Source organism: Carlito syrichta, unplaced genomic scaffold, assembly GCF_000164805.1.
Source record: "Carlito syrichta isolate Samal-C Ts95f unplaced genomic scaffold, Tarsius_syrichta-2.0.1 Scaffold316471, whole genome shotgun sequence".
Classification (NCBI taxonomy): domain Eukaryota; kingdom Metazoa; phylum Chordata; class Mammalia; order Primates; family Tarsiidae; genus Carlito; species Carlito syrichta.
Window position 1 is genome coordinate 217,032 of NW_007260567.1, and position 24,758 is coordinate 241,789.

Sequence of the window (24,758 nt, forward strand, 5' to 3'; positions counted from 1 at the left end):
CTTTCTCGGGAACTCAACACTTGGTAATTTAGAGTTAGAGGGCTCAAAAAAAACTAGTGGTCTGGCATCACAGAGCTCTCTCCAAGACTTCAGGACAAAGGTCAAGTGCAAAAAGGTAGCCACTCCGCACTCCAGTCCTCCAAGCAGCCTAAACAGGAAGTCTGGTTCCCGAGGGCTAGGTGCAGTCAGTGGGAATGCAGATGCTCACCCTGAGCTTCCAGAGACCCCAAGCTTGTAAACATGCATCCCCAGATGAGGGAGGAGGCAGCAGGGATGGTGACCTAAGATCCAGCCAGCTGGGCACAAGCAGGGACCCCACGCCAAGTGCACCCCTGTGTGGAAGGGGGTAGCAGGGAAGTCCCTGGGGGGGAGGGGAGAGATCACACAAGGATGAGGTACAGTGGCTAATGAGTTTTTCTGAAAATTATGGCTTTTTTCTTCATCCTGAGTTACTCAGAAGTCCTAAAATACCAGAGAATAGGCCAGGCTTGGTTGCTCAGCCTGTAATCCCACCAGCACTTTGGGAGGCTGAGGCGAGTGGACTGCCTGAGCCCACAGGTTTGAGACCAGCCCAGGCAACTTGGTGAGACCTCATCTCTACAAAACCCAGAGAATATCTGCTGCAAAAGCTGCTCAATATTAGATACCTGTAAGTGATAGGGTTTGTAGGGGAATGGGACAGGAGGTTGTAGTTAAAACAACTCATCATATAAACCAAAGGGAGCACAGAGTTGCAATGACCCAAGAAGTTAACACTGGATCATAAAGCAAGAATAAGAAACCCAAGGCTTACTGTAGTAGCGTCTATAGGACGTAGCCCATGTGCTCCCAAATCCCTTGACCACCAAGGTTCAAGGGAAACTATTTCTGACTTCACAAGGAGTCTTCACTAGCTGAATAAATAAAACCAAAACTCACAGAAGCACCACGGGGACTCAGGTAGTCAAGAGTTTGTCAAATGGAGCACGTAAGAGCAGCTACCATTACATGCACAGCACATTACAAAAGCATCTTCACATATGATCATGTTTGACTGCAAACCCTGTGAGGGACAGGATAGCTTTTCCTAATTCTCATTTCACAGGTGAAGCAATGGAGGCTCCGAGGTGCTTTGCTGTGTCTCAGGAGCTGCAGGATAGTACCTGGGGCCTGCTCATCCCTGCTGGCTTCCTAGAGCAAAACCCAACCCAGGGAACACAGGCAGGTTTCAAAGAAACGACTAAACTAGGTAAAAGACAAATATTTTAATCTAGTTTCCCCATTTTATACTAAATTAATACAGGTCACAAATTGCATTTATTCATAGACATCTAGAAAACAAAAGTGTATATATCTCTCTCTAGATCTTATTAATAAATTTTATTTGGACAAGAGAACTTGTGCCACAACAGTTTGAACAGCATGATTAAAGACTGCAGCACTCTCAAGAGTGGTCACAGATAATAGACAGTGTGTGAAGAAAAGTTGCACCTCAGAGCTGATCATGATCAAGTTAAAAACACCTGACATACAGTATACATGCTAATACATTTCCTTCAGGTCATGACCAGCATGAAAAAAATCAGGACATAGATACTCAGCAAATGCTCTGTAAATGTGTACAGCAATATGCTGCATTTAAGGTTAAAATCAGATCCTACTTTAGTGTTAGCATCAAGCCCTTAGGAGTACAAAAGAAAAAGTCTCCTTTCCCATTTACACACATCAAAAACTATTCACACTTAGGGCTGGGTAGGGCTGGGTTGGGCTGGGCAGCTCGCCACAAAACCCAGCAGGTCCTTGCCTGGAAGAAAACAGGGCTAATACTGAAGGTCTTTCACATCTGGTGCACATCTGACTTCTGGCTATACAAATTTCATTTACTGGTCGTTAAATAAAACCAGGAGAAAGCAATGCAGGTCTCTGGGAATCTCATCCTTTCCATAAGGAAAATGCTCTGCCAATTCAAGTTTCATTCAGTCAGGAAGACAGAAGGATTTAAGGCTTCGGTGACAATTATAATCCTCTGAGAAATTATTTTCCCTTAAAGTCAAGATAAGATAATAGTGTTTACTGTACTTTCTCTTGACTCGTAAAAATCCCTGGTATCAGGTGTAGGCAATTTGCACCTGCAATTAAGTCTGCAGGAGAGGAAAGGTGTCTCCTCCCCAGAAAGCCATCCCAGATCACTCGCGTGTGGAGCGCTTGTCGAACCTCAGCTCTCATGGAAGCAGGAAAGACACCAAGATTCAAGCCTTCTAGTAGGTTGAAGAAGCTGTGCTCATGGCATCTTCAGAGATTTTGGTACTGGCAGGGTGGATACTTGCAAAGTACTTAACATCACTGTCCCGGTCCATCTGAAGCGCCATGATGGTCTGCTCCACAGCTTCCTGATGGCAGCTGGCAGAGGCTAGGAAATATTCTGGAAATGACAAGTGCACAGTACAAAAGAAACGAGCCACAACATTTCAGCGCTTTGTCAAGTACAGTATAAAAGGTTCCTAGTCATTATAAAACATGCTGTTTCTATGAGTATGAACAAAGACCATGTTAAATTATAAACACTAATCCAAACTGATTTGTTTTAGGAAAAAAAATTCTGGAATAAAGATAATTATGAGATTTATCTTGCTTATATGATAGACTCTCATGATGCTCAATGACAGCCAGATCAATATATGAAAACATTATACTTCTTGCTATTCATTAGCTTAGTAAAAGGAAAAACTCTTCCAAACACCAACTACACACACAGCTCCCTAACCAGTCTCTCCAGCCACTTTGCTATTTTAAAAATTTAAGTGGCAAAGGAAAAAAAGGGAAAAAATCATCTTTTATCCTTATTTTTTGCAGTCTGCTATTAATTTCTTTCTGTCTTCATTCATGAGTTCACACATAAAACTATGTTTATGAGGCATTCGAAGGAAGGGCAGTTACAATAAATAAAACATCCCAAGTCTTGAGAAGCTTATAATTTCCAGCAAAACAAACACTATGGGGCATCTGTCTTCTGCCTGAGAATGAAGAGAAGGAGGGGGAGCACACATGCCTCCCAGTCCCAAACAGCAAGTGGCACGCTGCCCGCAAAGACTTGTCAGTCCTAAGCAAATACCCAATTTTGAGAACAGCCCTTCTTATCTATAATACTCAGCAATCTATCACAGAAACAAAGAACTGAGTACCACATGTACTCCCTCAGAAGCAGACCCTGAATATTTGTCATAATACTGTAAGAAAGGGATTGGCAGTAATGAGAAACTGCTGGGGGGGAGGCGGTGTGAGGGAGGAGGGAGGCACTTAACAACATAAAGACACCTGTCTCAAACCAGGCGAAGCGAGGACCAAAGGAGGCCCAAACTTCACCTGTGCAATGACCACTTGTATACCTAAATCCTGAGTTGTACCCCACATCTTTAAAATTAAGTAAAATGTGCTTTGAAAAATTTCTCCAAAATTCTAAAAAATAAATAAATAAAACTACTCTTCTAAATTACAAAAATGATACATGCCCATGATTAAAAAAATCTCTCCCAGAACAGTAGAGTGCTAAGTGAAAGTCCCTTTAACCTTCTGTGTCCTCCTGGGAGAACCACCAGAATAATGACAATCTTGCTCCTTCTACCAGATGACTGTCTACGAGCAGACAATACTTGAGCTTTGACATCATCTATTCGGCCCAGTCCATGAGCCTCCATCTGCCCCCACACTTCTTCTAATGCGTCTCCTACCTACCTTTTTCTAGGAGAGTTTGTCTTAATGTTTTCGCAAGCAGTACTCTGACATTTGGAACCCGATCGTTCGCTAACGTTAGCAAATGCGGCATCAGATGCACGGCAAACTGGTCCATGGGAAGGCAATCATCCTCAATGACAGTCTGGGGGAAAGAAACCACTGCTTTACATTTTGCTGTCAATTCAGCCAACAAACTATAATACTAGTTAGCAAAATCTTTTAGTGACAACTTACTGACAAGTACACATTTTAGTTACTGCTTTTCAACTAATATTCCACGTACCTGGAAACTCAAAATAAAAATTACTTAACCGCCCACACAGACATTTTTATTTTTTTCTAAAGAGGCAGGGTCTTGCTCTGTCACTTATGGTGGAATGCAGTGGCTCAATCATAGCACACTGTAACCTCAAACTCCTGAGCTCAAGTGACCTCCCACTTCAGCCTCGAGTAGTAGGACTACAGGAATATACTGCCATGCCTAGATAACTTTTTTTATTTTACTTTTGCAGAGACGAGGTCTTGCTATGTTGCCTGGGCTATTCTCAAACTCCTGGCCTCGAATGATTCCCTGCCTCAGCCCCCTAAACTGCTTGGATTACAGGCATGAGCCACTGTGGCCTGTCCAGGCAAAATTTTTAAACTGCTTTACAGAGACTTGGAGTGTTCAGTCATACCTTCATTTTCACACCTGCACTCTAGCCCCAGACACAAGTACCCTCTAGTGGGAGCCTCTATGGTATGTGTATGCATAGTGTGTATGGGGTATGGTACACATTTGTATGCATGCACACAAGTAGGTGTGTGTGGTGTGACACATTCTTGTGTGCACATACATGCAATATGTGTACATGTATGTATGCATGCATACATGCATGGCATATGTGTGAGATGTCCCATCTTTTTAGAATGAGCACTGCTAAGTGGGGGAGGAAAGGGCCAGCTCAAGAGGACAAGCCAGACAGATGCCCAACCATGAGGAACAGATGCCCATATGAAGACTATGGTAAAGCTCTGTTCCTTAAGGATGAGGAGAGGGTGTGAGAGAAGCAGGGAGTACAGGAAACATAGTTTGAGGAGAAAAACTCACAAGGGGGTCAACCCATATCCTCGCCTACCTGGCAGACGAAGACGAAGGTTTGCCGCCCTGACCACTTGGGACACCTGCCAAAATTTTCCACCAGCTCATTGATGAGGTCCATCCCGAAAGTCGGCGGGGTCGCCATGTGCAGCTTCTTCACCATCTCGCTGACCTAGGAGGGCAAGCACAGAGGAGTGAGGAATGGCTTCTGCTCACTGATCTTACAAAACAGCTTGCTAATCTACAACTGTAAACCTTAACACATACCAACTTGTAGGAAATCCAACGAACAGAAGAAACTTTGTCCGCACAGAGATTCAGAGCAATGGGCCGTAAATAGTCGTAAACATCTCTTGGACTATATAACTCGAGAAGTAAAATCAGCTGCCTACAAAAGGAATTACAAAAAGACAAAGTTTAAAATTCAGTAAGACAAATGAAAATAGGTTACACATCTGAATAATCAGTAATGCTGGATACTGAATACTTGTAAGATAAATTCATGCTAAGACTAATGTCTAAGCAGGCCTCTCCTATAAGGAATTACCCCTAGTCTCTGAATATGTGGAAATGCATTTAAGCACTTTGAGTTCAAGGAGTATCTCCTCCCACTAGAGGAAAAAGAGAACAAAAGTGAGAGTTCTGTCCCCTGGGGATTAAAAAAGCACGTCCTAGTATGTGCAACTGGAACACAGCACATATTTATCCAAAGTGATGGGTCAGAATATGCTAAGAAGCTACCATCTGTAAGTCAGTTATCTTGATGAGAAGTCTCAGCAGACTGAAACAGCCTGCCTGTACCTGTCAAGACTGAGCGGCTCCCAAGGAAAGGGTACATTTGCAAGCGATGGCAGAAATGGGGTCCTCTAACAACTCTCCTATCACATCTGAGGGAATCTGAGGACTTTCACAACATCCACCAACTAGTTTGAGTAGCTGCAATGACACCTTGAATAAATGAGACTTTGCCTTTCAGATCTTATGTTTAAGACTGTTTACATTTCTCATCAGCAGGAAGGGAACCATAAGAATGAATACAGATAATGCAGCAGTGGCAAACACACCTATATATATACATAAACATAAATCCTCGGAGAGACATACTTATTTTCTGACACAAAAGTTTAAAAATCCCAAACAAGACTTCTACATCTGCTTAGGATACAGAAAGCTGCAAAGAATGTCGGTAAAAATCTGTTCTTGAGTCCATCAGAGAACTGAGGTTGCAAGACAACCAGATAACCCAACTTCCCAAGAGCTGACAAGCCCCCCCACCCCCAGGAGAGACAGACAACACAAATGGTTTCACCTGAGCAGAGCACAGAGGGAGAAGGCACTTACTGCCATGCAGGAGGGTGAGAAATAACCAGTGAAATCATGGCAGCAGCTGCCAGGGCCCTCATCTGAGTCTGCATGGAGGGAGAATGACACAAAGCCACATGTGCCAGACACAAGAGCTCATACTCCCATGCAAAGCCTCTGACCTTCACAGGGTACCTGCCTCTTGTGGGTGTTTACCAGAAAGACTGGGGCCAGAAAAGGAAACGGGGAGAAGTTACTCAGCAGGCACAAGCGACTGACAGATGTGATGCCAGTGGACACTCCCCTGGGCCCCTTTCTCATGCAAGACAAAGGCTTTAAGGGACTGGTGGAGAGGCACAAAGTCCGTGCACCCCCTGGGCACAGGCACAGACACACCGTAGCCGGGAAGAGAAGAAAGAAGACTATTCCAAGAGAAGGGGCAAGAAATCTTCTTAAACCAATACCCTACATTGATACCAAGCAAAAATCTTCTGCTAGGAGAGGGGCAGGAAGTCCTGCACAAGACAAACCACAGATACGGGTAGAGACTGAATGTCACAGGGTGGGCAGTGATTCTGAGAAAGCCCAGACAAACAGGCCTCCAAAGACTGAGGATGATCCCAAACCAGAGACTCTTGCCTTTCCTAGCATGAACCCTACCCATTATGCAGGGGTGCAGGGATAGCTGAAAGCTGGGTGGAAAGCCCATACTAGAAAAAGTCCATTGGCACCCCAGGTCCCACCCTCAGCAAATAGTACTGGCAACCTACAGCAAGATAAAATCCATAGTGCACCGAAGATAACCAGCAACAATGAAACCCAAACCCAGCTTGATCCCGATTAGATGAACTCACACACTCACACTAGTGGCAGAAGAGGCATGTCCATTTCAAGTCAAAAGTGGGCACACCACATTCAGTGAAGTGACATCTTTAATATACTGAATGAAAAACTGTCAGTCCCAAATTTTATACCCGGCAAAGATAGTATCATAAAGAACTCTAACAAAACTCAACGACCCAACACCACACTATTTAAGATGAACCCAATTTTAAAATGGGCAATGGATTTAAATTGACATTTATTTACAGAGTACATGCAAATAATTGGCAAAAATAATTAAAAAGTGCTCAAGATCATTAGTCTTAAGAGAAATGCAAATAAAAGTCACAATGAGAAGCTATTTCACACCCATTAGATTTACTAATTAGCCTGGTCTGCTCACTGTACATTATAGTATTGCCACATCACTATATACCCCATAAATATGTACAATTACTACTTGCCAAATTTTAAAGAGAGGAAAACAGCAGGTGTCAGGGAGGATGTAGAGAAATTGGAACCCCTGTACACTGCGGATGGGAATATACAACAGTAACAGCTGCTGTGAAGAAGTCTGGCAGTTCCTCAACAAAGTAAACACAGAATTACCATATGACCCAGCAAATCCCTCAAAAGCATCAAAATCAAGTTTCAAATAAAAGCTACATGGATGTTCACAGCAGCACTACTTGCAATGGCGACACACACCCAACCTGGATGAATGAATAAAGTAAATGTGGTATATCTAAGACAATGGAATATTACTCAACCATAAAAAGGAATGAAAGCTCGGATATATGCTACAATGTGCATGACCCTTGAAAACATGATGCTGCCGGGCTCGGTGGCTCAGCCTGTAATCCCAGCACTTTGGGAGGCTGAGGTGAGTGGATTGCCTGAGCCCGCGGGTTTGAGACCCACCTGGGCAACTTGGTGAGACCTCACCTCTACAATAAAATTTAAAAAATTAGCCAGACGTGGTAGCGCACACCTGCAGTTCCAGCTACTTGGAAGGCTGAGGCAGAAGGATCGCCAGAGCCCAGCTGGTCGAGGCTGCAGTGGTCAGGAGCGTGCCACGGCACTCATCTGGGTGACAGAGTGAGACTCCAACTCAAAAAAAAAAAAAGAAAGAAAGAAAACATGGTGCTAACTGAAGAAACCACACACACAAAAGGCCGTATATGATTCTACTTATGCTAAATGGGCATGGGCTTTCCTTTTGGGATGACAAACTATCTTAGAACAAGATACTGATAGTTGCACAACACTGTGAATGTACTAAATATCATAAATGGCAAATTTGGTTATATGTATTCCACCACAATTAAAAAAATACAAACGATGAAATAAAGACTTTTTCGAGAAGAAAAAAGTTAAGAAAATTCACTGCCAGAAAGACCTGTACTACACGAGATGTTAAAGCAACAGGATACCAGACAGAAAGTTGGACCTACACAAAGTAATGAAGAAATTAAGAAAAGATAAAAATGCAGTATTTATCCCTCCAAAACACAATCTAGTGAATTTTTAGAACTTACTCAGCCAGTTCAGCTCGAAAGCGCCAATTTCTACTATTATCTGTCACCAAAAACTCCTGAAGTTGATAAAGATATTCTCTTCTTTTGTCAATATGAAGAAGCTGAAGTAACAAAATAAAAATATTTACTAGGACATGGTATAGACATCATTTATTTTACTAGAGTGCTTGAAAACAGACTATAAGTAATGGTTAATTACTCTGAAAAAGAAATGTATACCTGTATTGAATTGTTTTAAAAGTTGCCATTAAATTCATTTTTCCCAGAAAACCCCATTTGCCATTAAGAATCAACATCTTTTGAAATCTTTGTTTTTCAGCCTGTTAGTGACCTACACTGAAACCCCCTTGGGCATAGCTTTGTTACAGTACTCATCACTGTATTTATATGACATCCTTATTACCATGAAGCCTTTTGAGCCTTTTGATTTTTTTTTGGGGGGGGGGGTTCTTCACAGTAAAAAATTATGTTCTTAACCATACATGTAAGCCTAGTGTATGGCACTATAATGGCATGCAGTAGATATTCAGTATTTACTGTATGAGAACATAAAAAGAAATGTATCCCAATAGTTGCTCTATAAATATTTAAAAGCAGAGTGTCAACAAGAGGGAAAACACTAAAATCTGATCTAAACAGAAGCAACTAGACCTAATTGTACACCCAATCTATGCAATCACACAGGGAAAAAAATATAAGTCTGAATTCAGTACTCTGACCATTCATTTTCATGGTATATGTTCTAAGAACACAGAGTGCCGAAGGGCATCTTGAACATTACTCAGTTGATGTGATGTTGCAATTACTATTGGTGGAGAAGGTCTGAAACTATTTGACGTATGCTGTAGACTTGAGCCAATGACTAAATATATTAATGTGATTACAGAGATTTTGTCATGAGTGAAGAGAAAATATAAAGTGAAGGGGGGGGTGGTACTGAACTGGAAGTGTTCTTATCAACATGAACTTAACAATTCAATAAAGAAACAACAAACTTCCTAGCTCCTGTCCTTGAAAATGCCTAAAAGAAATGACATCCTGGGAGTAATGAGCCCATCTAGTGCCTGGATCTTGGTTTCTAAATACTGTTCTCCACTAAAAAGGACCAGGGCTCCTTGGAAAAACAGCTGACTCTAGGCTGGGGCAAGGAAGGAAAATTTGGGACTGGAAGTAAGGATGTGCTTAAAAATGTGAAGGCAAACCAAAAGGACACAGGAGACACCTTTAAGGAGTTCACATTGGCCAAATCTGACACTTAACACATATGACAGAAATGTATTACATTAAACAAAAATCCTAGAGTCCATACTGATACTTTTAAAGTTTTCAAAAGGGGGGAGAAAAGGGACAGTTTATCTTTACACAAAAATGTCAATAAAAATAGAAGCAATTATGAAAACAGAAAACTCACTATTTTGCAATCAATACAGAGAACCATGTATGGATGGATGCATCAACATAAGAGCTGTGGTGAAAGACTTAGGAGAAAAAGATGTTCACAGAATTCAAAAGCATCACCTTCTCAATTACTTATTAATCACAAAAGTAAAAGGGTATTTTATAATGGAGACACCTGACACCACCATAACTAAATTATCAGACTCATCATGACTAATGATGGGAAGAGTAAACACCACATTACTCCTGATGTGATGCATTTGGAAAAACACATGATGATCTTTATAAACAGGTAATATGTCTTCAAAAAACCCTGTTTACCCAGAATCAAACTGTATAATAACATTCAGGCAAATTCCAACTGAGGGGTTTTCTGCAAAGCAACTGGATTTGCCAAATCACGTCTAGATCTAAGAGGATTAAAGAAACACAACATTTAAAGTCAACATGCGCTTCTTGATGGGATTCTGAATCAAGGGGAGAAAAGCTATAAAGGACTATACTGGGACAACTAGAAACATTTCAATATATTTATATAAAACGTAACTCCATGGTATCAATATGTTTCAAAAAGTAGGATTATAATTACTTCTACAACTCAAATGAGAGGACGAAAGGTAAATCTCAGATTCCCGAACTACCACAAAAAGCCCCAAACTTAATATACAGTTGATCATGAGCAACGTGGGTTTAGACTGCAAGGGTCCAATGGTATCTGGATTCTTCTCCCCCCAGACAGAGGAGGAATGAAGAGACAGCATTCCTGGAACATGAAACTCGAGTACATGGAAGGCTGCTGACTCTCTGCACATGTGACTTCCTCAAAGCTGGCTATAGGATGCGAGTATGTGTGGATCTGGGCATAGGCAGAGGTCCTGGAACCAACCCCCCACAGATACCAAAGGATGACTGTAGTTCATGAAAATTTTTCCATACATGTTATTCAATAATTTTGAAAAATAAAAAAGGTACAAATGTCTGTAATCATGATCTAGCATCATTTAAAAATGAAATTTAGCCTAATTATGGGATTAGTTCTTCTATAAATCACATCTTAACATCAATTCATGGCTCTATTTTCTTTAGGAACATACAGAAATCTAGCTTGGTGACAGTAGTTACAGATTTAGATTTACTAGAGAATTTTAGTGAACTCCTGTGCAAAATAACTTAAAAGTTACCTTCAGAAAATCATGCAAGTGTTTGAGGACACCTATCCTGACTTCATCAAGGTCTTTTAAAAATCCATTAAAAATTGGAACCAGATCTGCTGCTGTCAATTGATCTCCGAGAATTACTGCAAGCTCATGGATGGAAAAGGCTAAAGTTCTTCGAACTTTCCACTGTAAAAATGAAAACTGCATCAGTGAGATGACCGCAAAGTGTTGAGTACTTTAGCTTGTAGACAACACATGAAGGTTAATTTATATGAACATTACTAATCTAAAATAATTAAATCCGAATAGAAAAGTAGTAATGATAGACACTGTTTTAATTGCCTATTATGTATTAAAATGTACAACAAAAAAAAAAACTTTTTTTTTTTAATTGTAGAGACGAGGTCTTGCCAAGTTGCCTGGGCTGGTCTCAAACCCACAGGCTCAGGCAATCTACTCACCTCAGCTTGCCAAAGTGCTGGGATTACAGGCTGAGCCACCGAGCCTGGCCATAAAACATCTGATAACTCTCCATTAACTCCCTTTCATCAATGAAAAAAGCGAAACCTCATCTCTACAATAAATCAAAAAATCAGCCAGGCGTGGTAGCACATGCCTGTAATTCCGGCTACTTGGAAGGCTGAGGCGGAAGGATCACCGGAGCCCAGCAGGTCGAGGCTGCGGTGGCCAGGAGCGGCCACTGCACTCCAGACTGGGTGACAGAGTGGCACTCCAACTCAAAAAAAAAAAAAGAAAAGAAAGAAAGAAATAACAATATGGTTTTCACAGTCCTGTGAACATTAGATCCCTGATACATTGATGTCTCACATGTATCAAAGACTATCTAGTTCCATCCTCACTTCACTGCTCCTCGTCAGATTCCTGTAAAGCCTATCTTGGATTAAAAAACAACAATAAAACTTGTTTTAAAGAAATTGACAACTTCAGAAATACAAGATAGAAAAAACTGCATACAGCCCTGAAAAAGAAATCCTAAACAGAAACATCTTAATTTATAGTAATTTTAAGCCCAAGACATCTTATTCTTCATGTTGTCTTAATTTTAAAATTTTTACACCACTGCTTAGCTTAAAACTTGACCTAATGAAAAGCAGTTTAGAGCAAAGGCTTTATTTCCTCCCACCTACCACTGCTAGAATTCATTCCTGAAATAAAACTGTATGCCCACATTCAAAATATAAAACAGAAGACAGCAGAAATGTTCATCTGGAGGAAAAGAGACAGCAGGAGCAGGAAACTCTGCCATCCCAGAGCCTACCTAGTCATCCCTAAGACCCTGAAGGACCCATCCCACAGGAACCCCTACAGTTCTGTGGAATACGGACTGAAAACCACAAATACAGCACACAGAACTCATGTGTGATCCCATACCCAGAGTGATCCCATGCCCAGATCCAACACTTAAGAAGTGTATGAACAAGGATCATTTACTTCCCCTGGGCCCTCATTTCCTAACCTCATAGCTTAGAGGAGGAACTTGAACTGTGTTCTCTCAAGATTACTTTCGACTTCTAATATGCTGAGTCAACAGCATTGATTCCTTGAAAAATACAATAACCACTGAGAAGTGTAAGGAAAAGTCATTCATTATTTCAGCATAAATCTGCCCAACCGACTGCTTTCTTAATAACAGAAATGAACTTTACTGATGGAACACATTTGCTGAGAGAGGGACAAATTTTGGGTACACAAAAATCAGACTTAGCAGCAGAGGCTAAGTCATCAAAACCTAGGGAAAGCACCACAAAAAAGTCACATATATTCAGACAAGGTAACCCAGGCTAAGGGTTTGCCTTTTGTCTTCTTTTGAAGCAGGTGGCGGCATGTGAAGAAAAGGAGAAAATAAGAACTGCTGGACTCCTTCCATCTGTACTGCAATGCACAAAGCACTCAGGGACCAAAACCAAGCACAGCTAACAATACTACAGCTCTATGACAGCTTTAAAAAAATGTTTTAAGATCTAGCATAAAAATCAAATAAGCATTTTTAACATTATTTCCAGAGAAAAAAATTAAATCTTATGTTCTCAAGAAGTAAACTACAGATATAAACTCTAGATGATGATAAATTTTAAGTTAGGAACATAGACATGTCCAACATGATAACCATTTCTAATGCTTTAGCTAAAAATAAAGAAGCCAAACTGTAGAACTGTAGAACTCTGACACTGCAAAAAGAATGCTCTCTGGTATTACTTTTAAGTTCTTCCATACATTATTTCCTGTAACACTAAGTATATGCTAGAACATGAACAGAAACTTTTAGATTTTAAAAGGCAAAAGACTGTGCCTTCCACATGTACACTCTGTTAATTCTTTAACAGCTGTACTCACCTGCATGTCCGAGGCCAGAGTCTCATAGGTCTCTCTCAAGCAGTGCCAATTCTGTCTGCCAAGTGTCAGGGCCACACCTGGGAGGCTATATGCACAGTGCTTAGCAATTTCAGTGTCAACCGTCTGTGCACGAGAGGGGTCAGTCATGGATAAATACTGATCTAACAAAGCCTGAGGCACAACATCCTAATGAAGAAAGAGAGTTAACAAATGACTGAGCAGTTTAGATGCATTGTAAGCAGTTGAGACAGAAATTAGGCAAAATTAAATATATAAATGTTAACACAGAATTTCAATTGGTAGGAAAAAGACCAATGTCAAATTTTCAGGTATCTAATAACTGAAAAGAGGTAAGAAAAACATGCTAAAGTCAGGCTCAGTGGCTCAGCCTGACTCCACTTTGGGAGGCTGAGGTGAGTGGATTGCCTGAGCCCGCGGGTTCGAGACTCGCCTGGGCAACTCGGCGAGACCTCATCTCTACAATAAATCAAAAAATTAGCCGGGCGTGGTCGCGCGTGCCTGTAGTTCCAACTACTTGGAAGGGTGAGGCGGAAGGATCGCCAGAGCCCAGCAGGTCAAGGCTGCAGTGGCCGGGAATGGCCACTGCACTCCAGTCTGGGCGACAGAGTGAGACTTCAACTCAAAATAAATAAATAAATAAATAAAAACACGCTAAGGGAAACATGCACATATAAACTTTAAAAAGCAACTCTAAGAGAACAATGAATAAATAATCCCTCAAAACAATACAGCTTAAAGGTCAATTAGAATTAATGACTAAATTTAAAAGATATGTCAAAATAACACCAGTTCCTTTCAATGTAGGCAGAAATGATAGTTTGAAGCAGGTTAGCAAATGCAGTAATTTTAAAGAAAACAAAGCCTGCCTTCTTTGGATAAAAATGTAGGCAATTAACTGTTTAAAAATTGAACTTAAACATGTAACTATTTATGTAAATGTGAAGAAGAGAAAAATGTATATACAATCTTGCTTTAGGTACATATATAGATAGCTTTGGAAGGTTAAATAAAAGAAAGATAAAATTGTTTGTTTCTGGGCAAGAAAAATGGATGAGTGGAGAAGAAAAACTAAGAAGGAATGTCAGTGAATGGCTTTTATATTGTCCAAAATTTGAGATACTAAAAGGCATTTACTGATGGATCTTGAATTTTGAACCACAAAAAACTATTACATATATATAAAAACTAAAATGGAAATAGACTCATTTAAAAAATGAGATAAACGTATTGACTTCAGAATATGTCTACAATTTAAGTGGGAAAAGTATGTTTCAAAACACTATAATAATTCCATTTTTATGAGCCTTTTTTTAGATTTTTAAACCTGACATAGAGCTGTATTTTATAGTCATCAGCAACTTAGGCATGAGGGAATTCCTAGGATAGAATGACCATAACTGTCTTTGAAGGATAAAAAGAGGCATATGTATGTTTATGCACCCACAAAAACACAGGCAAGAACAGAGCAGGAAGTGTGATCCACAGTCACTTTGAATGCAGAACAGGAGCACAGGCAGGAAGGGAAGATTTGTGCTTACATATTACTGTCTACTATTTTCATTTGGGTGGCTGTCCCCTCCAAATCTCATGATGAAATGTGATCCCAAGTGGGCAATAACTGTATCATGAGGGCAGATCCCTCAAGAATAGATTGGTGCCATTCTCAAGGTAACGAGTGAGTTCTTGCTCTATTCATGTGAGAATTGGCTGTTTAAGGAGTCCGACACCTCCTCTCTCTCTTGCTTCTGTACTCATGTGACACGCCTGCTCCCTCTACACATCTTCCTCCATGACTATAAGCCTTATATGAGGCCTCACCAGAAGTTCAGCAGATGCTGGTGCTATGCAGAACTGTGAGACAGAACAAACCTCTTTTCTTTATAAATTACCCAGCCTCAGGTATTCCTTTACAGTAATGCAAACAAACTGATAGAACACACTAATCATAGTTTTTAAAACACTCACCATGAAAAAAGGTCAAATTAGGTCAGAAGTAGACTTTAAAAGAGGAATTAAGAACACATACACAAAAGGAAGCATTTTTTGCCACTTACTTGTACTTTAGTTCTCCTTTCCTCATCTGGGCTAAAACTACTATTGGTGCTCAAGTCTGAGTCATTATGAATATAGCGAAGAGTGGAGTCCATATTCTGTTAGAAAAAGAGGCAGACTTGAAGAGCTACCCTGTCTGTAAAGTTTCCTCATTTCAACTATCTTACCAAGTCACTTACCTTTCAAGGCTACCAAAAGATATAAATTAATTCCTCATGATTTCAAGTTTACAAACATACCTAAGACCTCACAAGAGCCCCCCACTACCTTAAATCTAACTTGCTGAATAGGTGACTAAATGTATTAAAACAAATTCCAGAAAAGTAAGAATAATTAAAAAGTAAATTTGAAAGTAATTTTAAATGGTACAAATAGCTCAAATTAGTTTATTTAAAAAATAGTATTGAGAGGATTCTTTGACCAATAGTTTTAGAGACCATGGGGACTCATATATGCAATTTTTCTTCTCTTTCTATTCTTGCTGTTAATATCTAATTCCATAAATATATATATGTGTGTGTATATATATATATATATATTTTTTTTTTTTTTTTTAAAGCCCAAAATAGTAACAACAACAAACATCTCTGAAATGCGGATATATTATAGTACTAAACTCTCCAAAAAACAGTCAGGGTTTCAATACCACACTCTGGTATTATATAGATTCCTAACTCTATCTGAAGTCATCTAACAAAAATCAAAACAGAAATACACTAGAGTTCTGAATTCTTTTGCCATTCTCAGTGTGTGTAGGTGCTCTTTCCTAAGCTGCTTGTTCAAGCTGCTAGGATCTGGGACCATTTGATTCTGGTAATTGGTTGTGTATTCCTTTTCCATGGTTACATAAACAAGGGAAAAGAAACACTGATACCAAATAATGCTGGCTTGATGGAGATGCAGTTGGAAATTAGGGAAGGATCATATAGAACACCTACAAGTACACAGCAAAGATAATTCTGGGAACAGTACCCACCCTCACACTCCAGAGTCCAGATAATGCCACTGGCCCTCCGCACATGGCCTCAAGTCCCGATCTTCCGCTCAGAATACGGTGTTGCTTGCTGCAGTGAAATGGTCCGATCAGAAACAAAGCACCTCTCCAAAAAGAAAAGGGAAGAGTTAATTATTCTTGATAAAGGGCTTTGTTTCCAGTAAGACTATTTCACTGCAGTGAGCTACATTAACGTTGAGTCTAATAAAATGGTCATATAGACGGGAGTGAGATTTACTTTTCTAGACATTTCATATGGTCACAAGCACAGAATGTGGCAGTGAAAACAATTGCTTTTACTTTACGCAAAAGGAAGGGGTGAAAAATCAGCAACAAACACAATGTCCTAACTAAAAGTGATTAGCTACAACTACTCCCCAACAGAAGACTTCTGATTCAAACCACTCTCACTTGGTAAACACTTTGCTGAGTTTGTTACCTCAACAGCATCGCTGATTAAAGGCACAGAATCATCTTGATTTATTTTACAATTTGGTAGCTCATGTATACCCAGCTCATCTTGCAAATCACTTCGCTTTTCCACACTGACGGTCTCGTCATGAGCATCCAGGCTGGACGCACGCAATGCAGCAGACAGCACCTCCACTTGTGCTAAGGTAAGACAAGGAGACAGACCATGAGAAACACAGTCGCAGCATTCTTACAAGGCTTTTCTCCACTTGCATAGTACATTATCAATGACATGAATACTTTGACACTGCCATCCAAAAGCTGGAAAAAAATCTCTACTGTGGTAAATCATTAGTCTTTCAAGAGAAAAAGTAGAAAACTAATATGCTTTCATGAGATTAAAAATGTTTATCTGCTACTGTACATTATTCTGCGTTAGTATGAAAAGAGAAATGCTATCTAATTGCTGGAGCTACCTCCAGTTTATTAAAAGGAGTAAATTTCAGTAAAAGTTAACTATGTTTTGGTAGTGCATGAATCAAACTGACAAGGCTTACTTACTAAGCTATTTTAGCAGAAGAGCAGTCACACAAACCCTGCCAACATAAAACAATGGTAATTACAAAGATTTTTGTTGCAGTTACATTTAAACATCTCATATCTTATTCGAGATTATCTTTCTCTAATCTTTTTTTAAATGAAAGTAGTTAGTACCTTGTCCCAAGCACAGGGATCCCAAAATGAGCATTGTCTTGCTTGCAGTGACCCAAAATGACAACTTACGCAGCAGTGGTTCTTAAATCTGGCAACTAGCATTGCCTGTGTTTTGAGCTGCACCTTTTCCTTATAAAGGTGATTCAAAATTAAGATAAGGCATTCATCCTGCTCCCCAAATAAATGAGAAATTTAGCAAAAAAATATGGCTTAGCATTTATTCCAAGTAACAATCCACCTGAATGTTCAAATATGAACATTTAAAATTTATGTAAATAATCAGTAACTATTTTATTACTATTACAACTATTACTATACTATACTGCAGATTTAATAAAACCTCTCATCTAAATACATTAAGTGCCTGGCAGTAGACATGCAAGAAATATACAGGATAAGGTTATATTCTATTAGGTCATTATTTACTAAATTGAGGGTGTTTACTTACAAAAAGTTCTAATGCAATATTCTGATTATTTTCAAAATTTCAGCTGCAATTTTTACTAATCCTTTTAATCATTTCAGCTACCCCCTTGTGGGACCTTTTAAGTTTCCAGAACCAACAAAACCAGTAGTCAAAGAAATCTGTATGATAAAGAAAAGTTAAAATATTTTGTCCCTTATAAAGCGCATGGTGTATGTATGTGTATAATACACAGCAATTCTGTTTCCTACGGAGTTCAGATACATTGTATTTTACTGCACTATGCAGACACTGCACTTTAGCTTTTTTAATTTTTTTAAGAGACAAGATTGCGTTACCCAAGCTTGAGTGCAGGGGCTATTCAGAGGTGTGACACGGCACACTATAGCCTTGAATTCCTGGGCTCAAGTCATCCACCTGCCTCAGTCTTGAGTAGCTGGGACTACAGGCATGCACCACTGTACTTGGGTTGATAATATTATTTTTACAAATTCTAAGTCTGTAGCAATCCTGTATATCAAGCAAGTTTATTAGTGCCATTCTTCCAACAGCATATGTTCACTCTGTTTCTCTATGTAACATTTAGATGATTCTCACAATATTACCATCCTTTTCATTATTATCTATTATGGTGATCTGTGATTAGTGATCTTTAAAGTTACTACTATCATTGTTTTGGAAGCCAAAACAGCACCCTTATAAAATGGTCAACTTAAACAATAAATGTTGTGTGTATTACGACTGCTCCATCGACCAGTCTTTAACCCAACTCTTGCCTCTCCTTCTCAGGCTTCCCTATACCTGAGACTCAAAGTATTAAAATTAGACCAATTAATAACCCTAAGTTATTATATCCCTGAGTTTCCAAGTGAAAGAAGAGTCACTTTTCTCTCACTTTAAATCAAAAGCTAGAAATGATTAAGCTTAGTGAAGAAGGCAAATTTAAATCTGAGCTAGCCAAGTTGTGAATGCAAAGGAAAAGTTCATGAAGGAAATTAAAAGTGCTACTTCAAGCCAAGCGTGGTGGTGGGTACCTACCGTACCAGCTACTCAGGAGACTGAGGCAGGAGGATTACTTGAGTCCAGGAGTTTGAAACTGTAGTGCACTGTGATTGTGCCTATGAACAGTCCCTACATGCCAGCTCAGGCAACACAGTGAGATCATGTTTCTTTCTTTCTTTCTTTTTTTAAAGAGTACTACTCCACTGAACACACAAACAACTAGAAAGGAAAACAGGCTAATTGCTGATATAAAGAAAGTTTGGGTGGTTGGATAGATCAAACCAGTCAAAGGCTAATCTAGAGAAAAGCTCAAATCTCTTCAAATCTATGGAGGCTGAGAGAGGTGAAGAAGCTGCAGAAGAAAAGTTGGAAGCTAGCAGAAGCTGGTTCATGAGGTTGAAGAAAAGTAGCCATCATGGAGAAGATGCAAGGTGAAGCAGAAAGTGCCAATGCAGAAGTTGAAGTAAGCTGAGGTAACTGATGGAGATGGCTACACTGTACAACGGGTTTTCAGTGTAGGCAAAATAGCCTTGTATTGGACAGATGCCATCTAGGATGAGTTAGAGAGGACAAGACAATGGCTGGTCTCAAAGCTTCAAAGGTGACTTTAAGTTGAAGCCAATGGTCAACTTATCATTCTAAAAATCCCAGGGACCTTGTGAATTATGTTAAATCTACTCTGCCTATACTCTATCAATAAAACAACAAAGTCTGGATGACAGAACAAGACGTTTACAGCATATGGTTTACTGAATATTTTAAGCCCCCTGTTGAGAGCTACTGCTCAGAAAAAAATATTCCTTTCACACTTTTACTCCTTGTTGACAATGAACCTGGTCACCCAAGAGCTCTGATAAAGATGCACAAGGAGACTAATGTTGTTACCATGCAGCTAACAAAACATCTATTCTGCAGCCCATGGATCAAGGAGTAATTATAAAATAACTGAGGGATCCAGGCAAAACAAATTGAAAACCTTCTGGAAAGGATTCACCATTCTAGCTGCCATTATGAACATTCATGATTCATGGAAGGAGGTCAAAATATCAGTATTAACAGGAGTCTGGAAGAAATTGATTCCAACCCTTATGGACGATTTTGAGGGTTTCCACAGTTCTGTGGGCGAAGTCACTGCAGAGGTGGTAGAAATAGCAAGAGAACTAGAATTAGAAGTGAAGCCAGAAGATGTAACTGAATTGCTACAATCTCATGATAAAGCTTGAATGGATGAGGATTTGCCTTTCATAAATGAGAAAAGAAAGTGGTTTCTTAAGATAGAATATACTCATGGTGAAGACGCTGTGAACATTGTTAAAATGACAACACAGAGGCTGGGCTCAGTGGCTCAACCTGTAATCCCAGCATTTCAGGAGGCCAAGGCGAGTGGATTGCCTGAGCCCACAGGTTCAAGACCAGCCTGGGCAACTTGGCAAGATCTCATCTCTACAATAAAAAAATCAAACACTAGCCAGGTGTGGTAGCACGCGCCTATAGTTCCGGTACTTGGAAGGCTAAGACGGAAGAATCGCCAGAGTGGTGAGTATGCCACTGCACTCCAGCCTGTGCAATGGAGTGAGACTCCAGCTCAAACAAAAAAAATGACAACACAGGATTTAAAATAGTCCATAAACTTAATTGATATAGCAGGAATTAAGGGGACTGGCTCTGGTTTTTAACAATATCAAGAGCATGGCATGCTACAGGGAAATCTTTTGTGAATGGAATTGTCATGACGTGGCAAACGTCACTGTTGTCTTACAAACTGCTACAACCACCCCAGCCTGCAGCAACCACCACCCTGATCAGTCAGCAGCCATCTACACAGAGGCAAGACCCTCCACCAGCAAAAAAGATGACAACTTGCTGAAGGTTCCGATGATCATTTGCATTTTTTAGCAATTAAGTATTTTTAAATAAAGATATGTACATTTTTTAGACATAGTATCTTTTTTCACACTTTTAATAGACTACAGTACAGTGTAAAAGCACAACATTTATATGCACTGGGAAGTCAAAAAATTTGGATGGTTAGCTTTACTGCAAATATTGTCACTTTACTACAATGATCTGTAACTGGGGGCTGGCAATATCTCTGAAGTATGCCTTTATTTATATTAAAATCTCTCAACTGTAGCTTAAAATTTTATAGTACAAACAGTATTATCCATTTTCTAAAACCCAAAGTCATTTCATGAAACTTGTATGTTTATACATGTAGGCTTTTCTTAAAAAGCAAACTGTGTATATATTACTTTTTGCTCACTTGTTATTAAAAAAAAATTCAGAGCAACCCCTTCAGGTCCCCTCCCGCTGTGGGAGCTTTTCTGTCCTCTCCATAAATTCTGCTTTAAAAAAAAAAATTTAAAGCAGCCCATTCAATAATCCATTAAATAAGATTTCAGTGTCTACTATGGCCAGAGAACTAGCAGGTACTATAATGTAAGGAGCGATCCCAGAATAGGCTTAAAGCCAACTGGCAATCTTCATGAAAATGGTGGTTAAGAAAAATGAGTTAATGAAGTCTGATGAACTCCATAAGCAGCTCAGGTTAATAAGTAAGAAGACTTAAACAAAAAGCTAAAAGTTGTAAAGACATTAAACACTTATCAAGGTTTTGTTTATTTTAGAAGAATACTAAAGATACTACTTTCTCTGGTTTAAAAGTGAGTTTTTTTCAGCACTAAGCAAACTGATAGTGTAGAAAATTTTAGCTTTGGAACTAACAAGGAAAAAAAAATCCACAAAGCGATTTAAGATCCAAAGACTTGTGTTATGAGAATTTTTTCAGAATTGTTTTTTGTTTTAAATAACACTTCATATCTCACTGAATGGCTATAAAAAGTCATCAGGAAGGCCACTGTGTTCAAAGGAGTAAAAGGTAAAGGTAACACCGTCATCAGGATTTGCTCTACTGACTTTAAACTACTTCCTAGCTTCCAGCAGACAGAACAACTGACTGACTTGGAACATATATACTCCATTTAATAAGAGGGAACACTTTATTTTCAAATACAACAACCATTAAGGTTGTTGTTCACAATGAAGGAATCTAGATGATATGTGTGTAACCCAATGAAAAACAATCAAAACTAAAAAAAAAAAAGAAACTTAAATGACTCTTGTAGAAGTAGGTCTACAGCTTTCAAATCATCACATTTCATAGAAAAATAGAGATCTTTGTTCACTTTTAATGATAGGCCATAAGCCGGGCTTGGTGGCTCAGCCTGTAATCCCGCGCCCTTGGGAGGCTGAGGTGAGTGGACTGCCTGAGCCCGCGGGTTCGAGACCCACCTGGGCAACTTGGCGAGACCTCATCTCTACAATAAATCAAAAAAACTAGCCAGGCGTGGCAGTGCGCGCCTGTAGTTCCAGCTACTTGGAAGGCTGAGGCGGAAGGATCGCCGGAGCCCAGCAGGTCGAGGCTGCAGGTCGAGGCTGGGAGCGGCCATTGCACTCCAGTCTGGGCTACAGAGTGAGATTCCAACTCAAAAAAAAAAAAATAGGCCATAGTCTCTCTTTAAAAAAAATACTGTGTCTACTGCTATTTTATTTAAAAAAAACTAATGAAACCCTGAGCAAAATAGTTCAGTCTAGGCTCAAGATTTAGCATTGTAAAGCATTGAGTAACTGCAAAAATTTCAAAGAGAGTGACTTGTGAATCACCAAATATATATATATATAAATAACAGCAAGAAATTCAAGTTTATCTTAAATAAAATTTCCTAAAAATCAGATTAATCATATTTATCAAGAGAATTTAGAAGTACACGATGAAAAAAGTACATGACGATGATGATCATAATACATTTTTAAAAAGCAATGTCAAAAAAAGCAATTTATTGGAGACAAAAGTTTAAAGTCAGAAAATAACATTTTAAACCCAGTTTAGAATAAAGAACTTGACAGACTCTTCCATACCTTTAACATCTGGATCATCAATGTGGGGCTCTAGATTTTCTATCATTTCTTCAAGTTCCTTTCTGGTAGCCATGGTGATGTTTGGAGAAGTTGCTCCAGAGACTTCAGGTATTTCCTCTGGTCTCTCTGGGCTGAGCTTCTCCCCAGAGTCTTGTTCAAGCTCTGTATCTATATCTATTTCAGGAAGAGGAGTCCTCCAGAAATGGAAGGAGTTGTACAATTCCTGATCTAAAGAAGCTGAATCTTGTGAACTGGTGCCAAGCTCTGGTCGTAATGTAGATTTGTAGGTACCAGGTTTTTTATCATTCTCACTACTAGCTGCTTCCTGGTGAGATTCTGAGGACAAAGTACAAAGTAAAGAGCTGTCCATTGGAACACGTATGTCACCTGGAGATTTCCTAGATGTTTCAGCAGCATGATCTTCCATCGTGTTTTCCAGTTTGACACTGGAATTACTGACACTGAGATCTGAAGGAACATCTGGCCTGACTTGTACATCTTCTGGGACTTCTTGATCTCTGTTCCTTTTATTGTTTCATTTGGGGGGAAAAAAACACACATGAAAGTATAAAAATAATTACTGGGAAAAAAAATCAATGGAGACATCATATAGCATTTTAATAAATTAAACATTAAAAATTACAGACTGCCTGTACAAATTGAGTAGTTTATATATATTATTTATAATGCTTCTTTTTCAATCAGTTGTCCTGTATTCATAGATATAAATACCTATTAATTATAAGTCTAGATATTCAAGCAATATACAATATTGGATATTATTGAAGATAACATTTAAGAATCCTGGGATTCTATAATACCATGCTAATTTCAATAATAAATTAGAAAAAAAAACACTATGAAGAAAAATTCCTATAATGCATTTTAAGGTACATACAATTTTTAAATTATTTGATTTTTAGGAGTATGTGTATGCCACTCTGCTCCAATGACATATTGAAAAGCTGAGAATTAAAGTCTATTTGCTTACATTAGAAAAAGGAAAATGAAAAGAAGAAAAAATCTTATATAATAGTAGTAAAGATACTTATTTGCTATCCTATAAAATGTATTAATATCTGTTTATGTGTAAATATTTTTATTTCCTCCATAATATTCATCTTACTCCCGAAGGTTTTCCCAAAATGAAGTTATGACTTAATTGATAAGGATAGATGTTACAAGTTCCTAATCAAAGTCCACTGATTACTGCCATCCATCATTATCTAAACTAAAGCACTACAGTGTTATTGTTCATCCCTTATATTCTACTTGATTCAATTAAATTTAACAAGCACTTATTGAGCACCTACTAAGAGCCAGGAAATGAAATCAGCATTGAGGATTCAAGTGAGATGCAGCTCTCGCTCTTGAGATTACCGTTAGAAAGAAACAAGAAAAAAGAACATATGAGCAAATCACTGTCAGAGCAATAAGAACAGATGTAGGGACTGGCCATGGGAGGTGGAGATGGGAGTGGAGATTTAAAGGTTATAGAGGGAACTACATGAGTTATGTTTAGAAGAATTGATCGGTATCCATGAGGAAAAGGGCAAGATGAGGCATCCAAAGGAGAAATAGTACAGAACAGGGTCAGAGTGACAGAGGAGGGACGGAACATTCCGAAATCAGGAACAAGTTTACTGTGGCCAAGAAAAGGAAGCAATGGCTCTGAAAACATACCACACTGTGATCACATTTTAAATTATGATGCTTCTCTTCCATTCTTATGATAAAACATATAGTATGCACATACAAGTGTTTACAACTGTACAGATGCCAGACTGCACGTTCTTACCCCAGCACTGGCATAACATTAATATAAAACTCTGAGTCTTTCTGGAACTTTCAGGACTCC

At 39.1% G+C, this 24,758-nt stretch overlaps 1 protein-coding gene across 1 annotated transcript in view; it reads right to left on the reverse strand.

Annotated features, from left to right (window-relative positions):
- Positions 1 to 1,225: 1,225 nt before the first annotated feature.
- The window catches only part of PPP4R1 (protein phosphatase 4 regulatory subunit 1), a 38,889-nt gene continuing 15,356 nt past the window's right edge, over positions 1,226 to 24,758 (reverse strand). Inside the window, exons 6-15 of the mRNA XM_008074496.2 lie at positions 22,901 to 23,424; positions 16,871 to 17,043; positions 15,440 to 15,535; positions 13,365 to 13,550; positions 11,034 to 11,195; positions 8,455 to 8,555; positions 5,060 to 5,180; positions 4,830 to 4,964; positions 3,712 to 3,853; positions 1,226 to 2,401 (exon numbers count right to left, since the gene is read on the reverse strand). Of these exons, the coding sequence (XP_008072687.1) occupies positions 2,238 to 2,401; positions 3,712 to 3,853; positions 4,830 to 4,964; positions 5,060 to 5,180; positions 8,455 to 8,555; positions 11,034 to 11,195; positions 13,365 to 13,550; positions 15,440 to 15,535; positions 16,871 to 17,043; positions 22,901 to 23,424 (1,804 nt within the window). The 3' untranslated portion in view covers positions 1,226 to 2,237. The remainder of the gene's footprint in view (positions 2,402 to 3,711; positions 3,854 to 4,829; positions 4,965 to 5,059; positions 5,181 to 8,454; positions 8,556 to 11,033; positions 11,196 to 13,364; positions 13,551 to 15,439; positions 15,536 to 16,870; positions 17,044 to 22,900; positions 23,425 to 24,758) is intronic.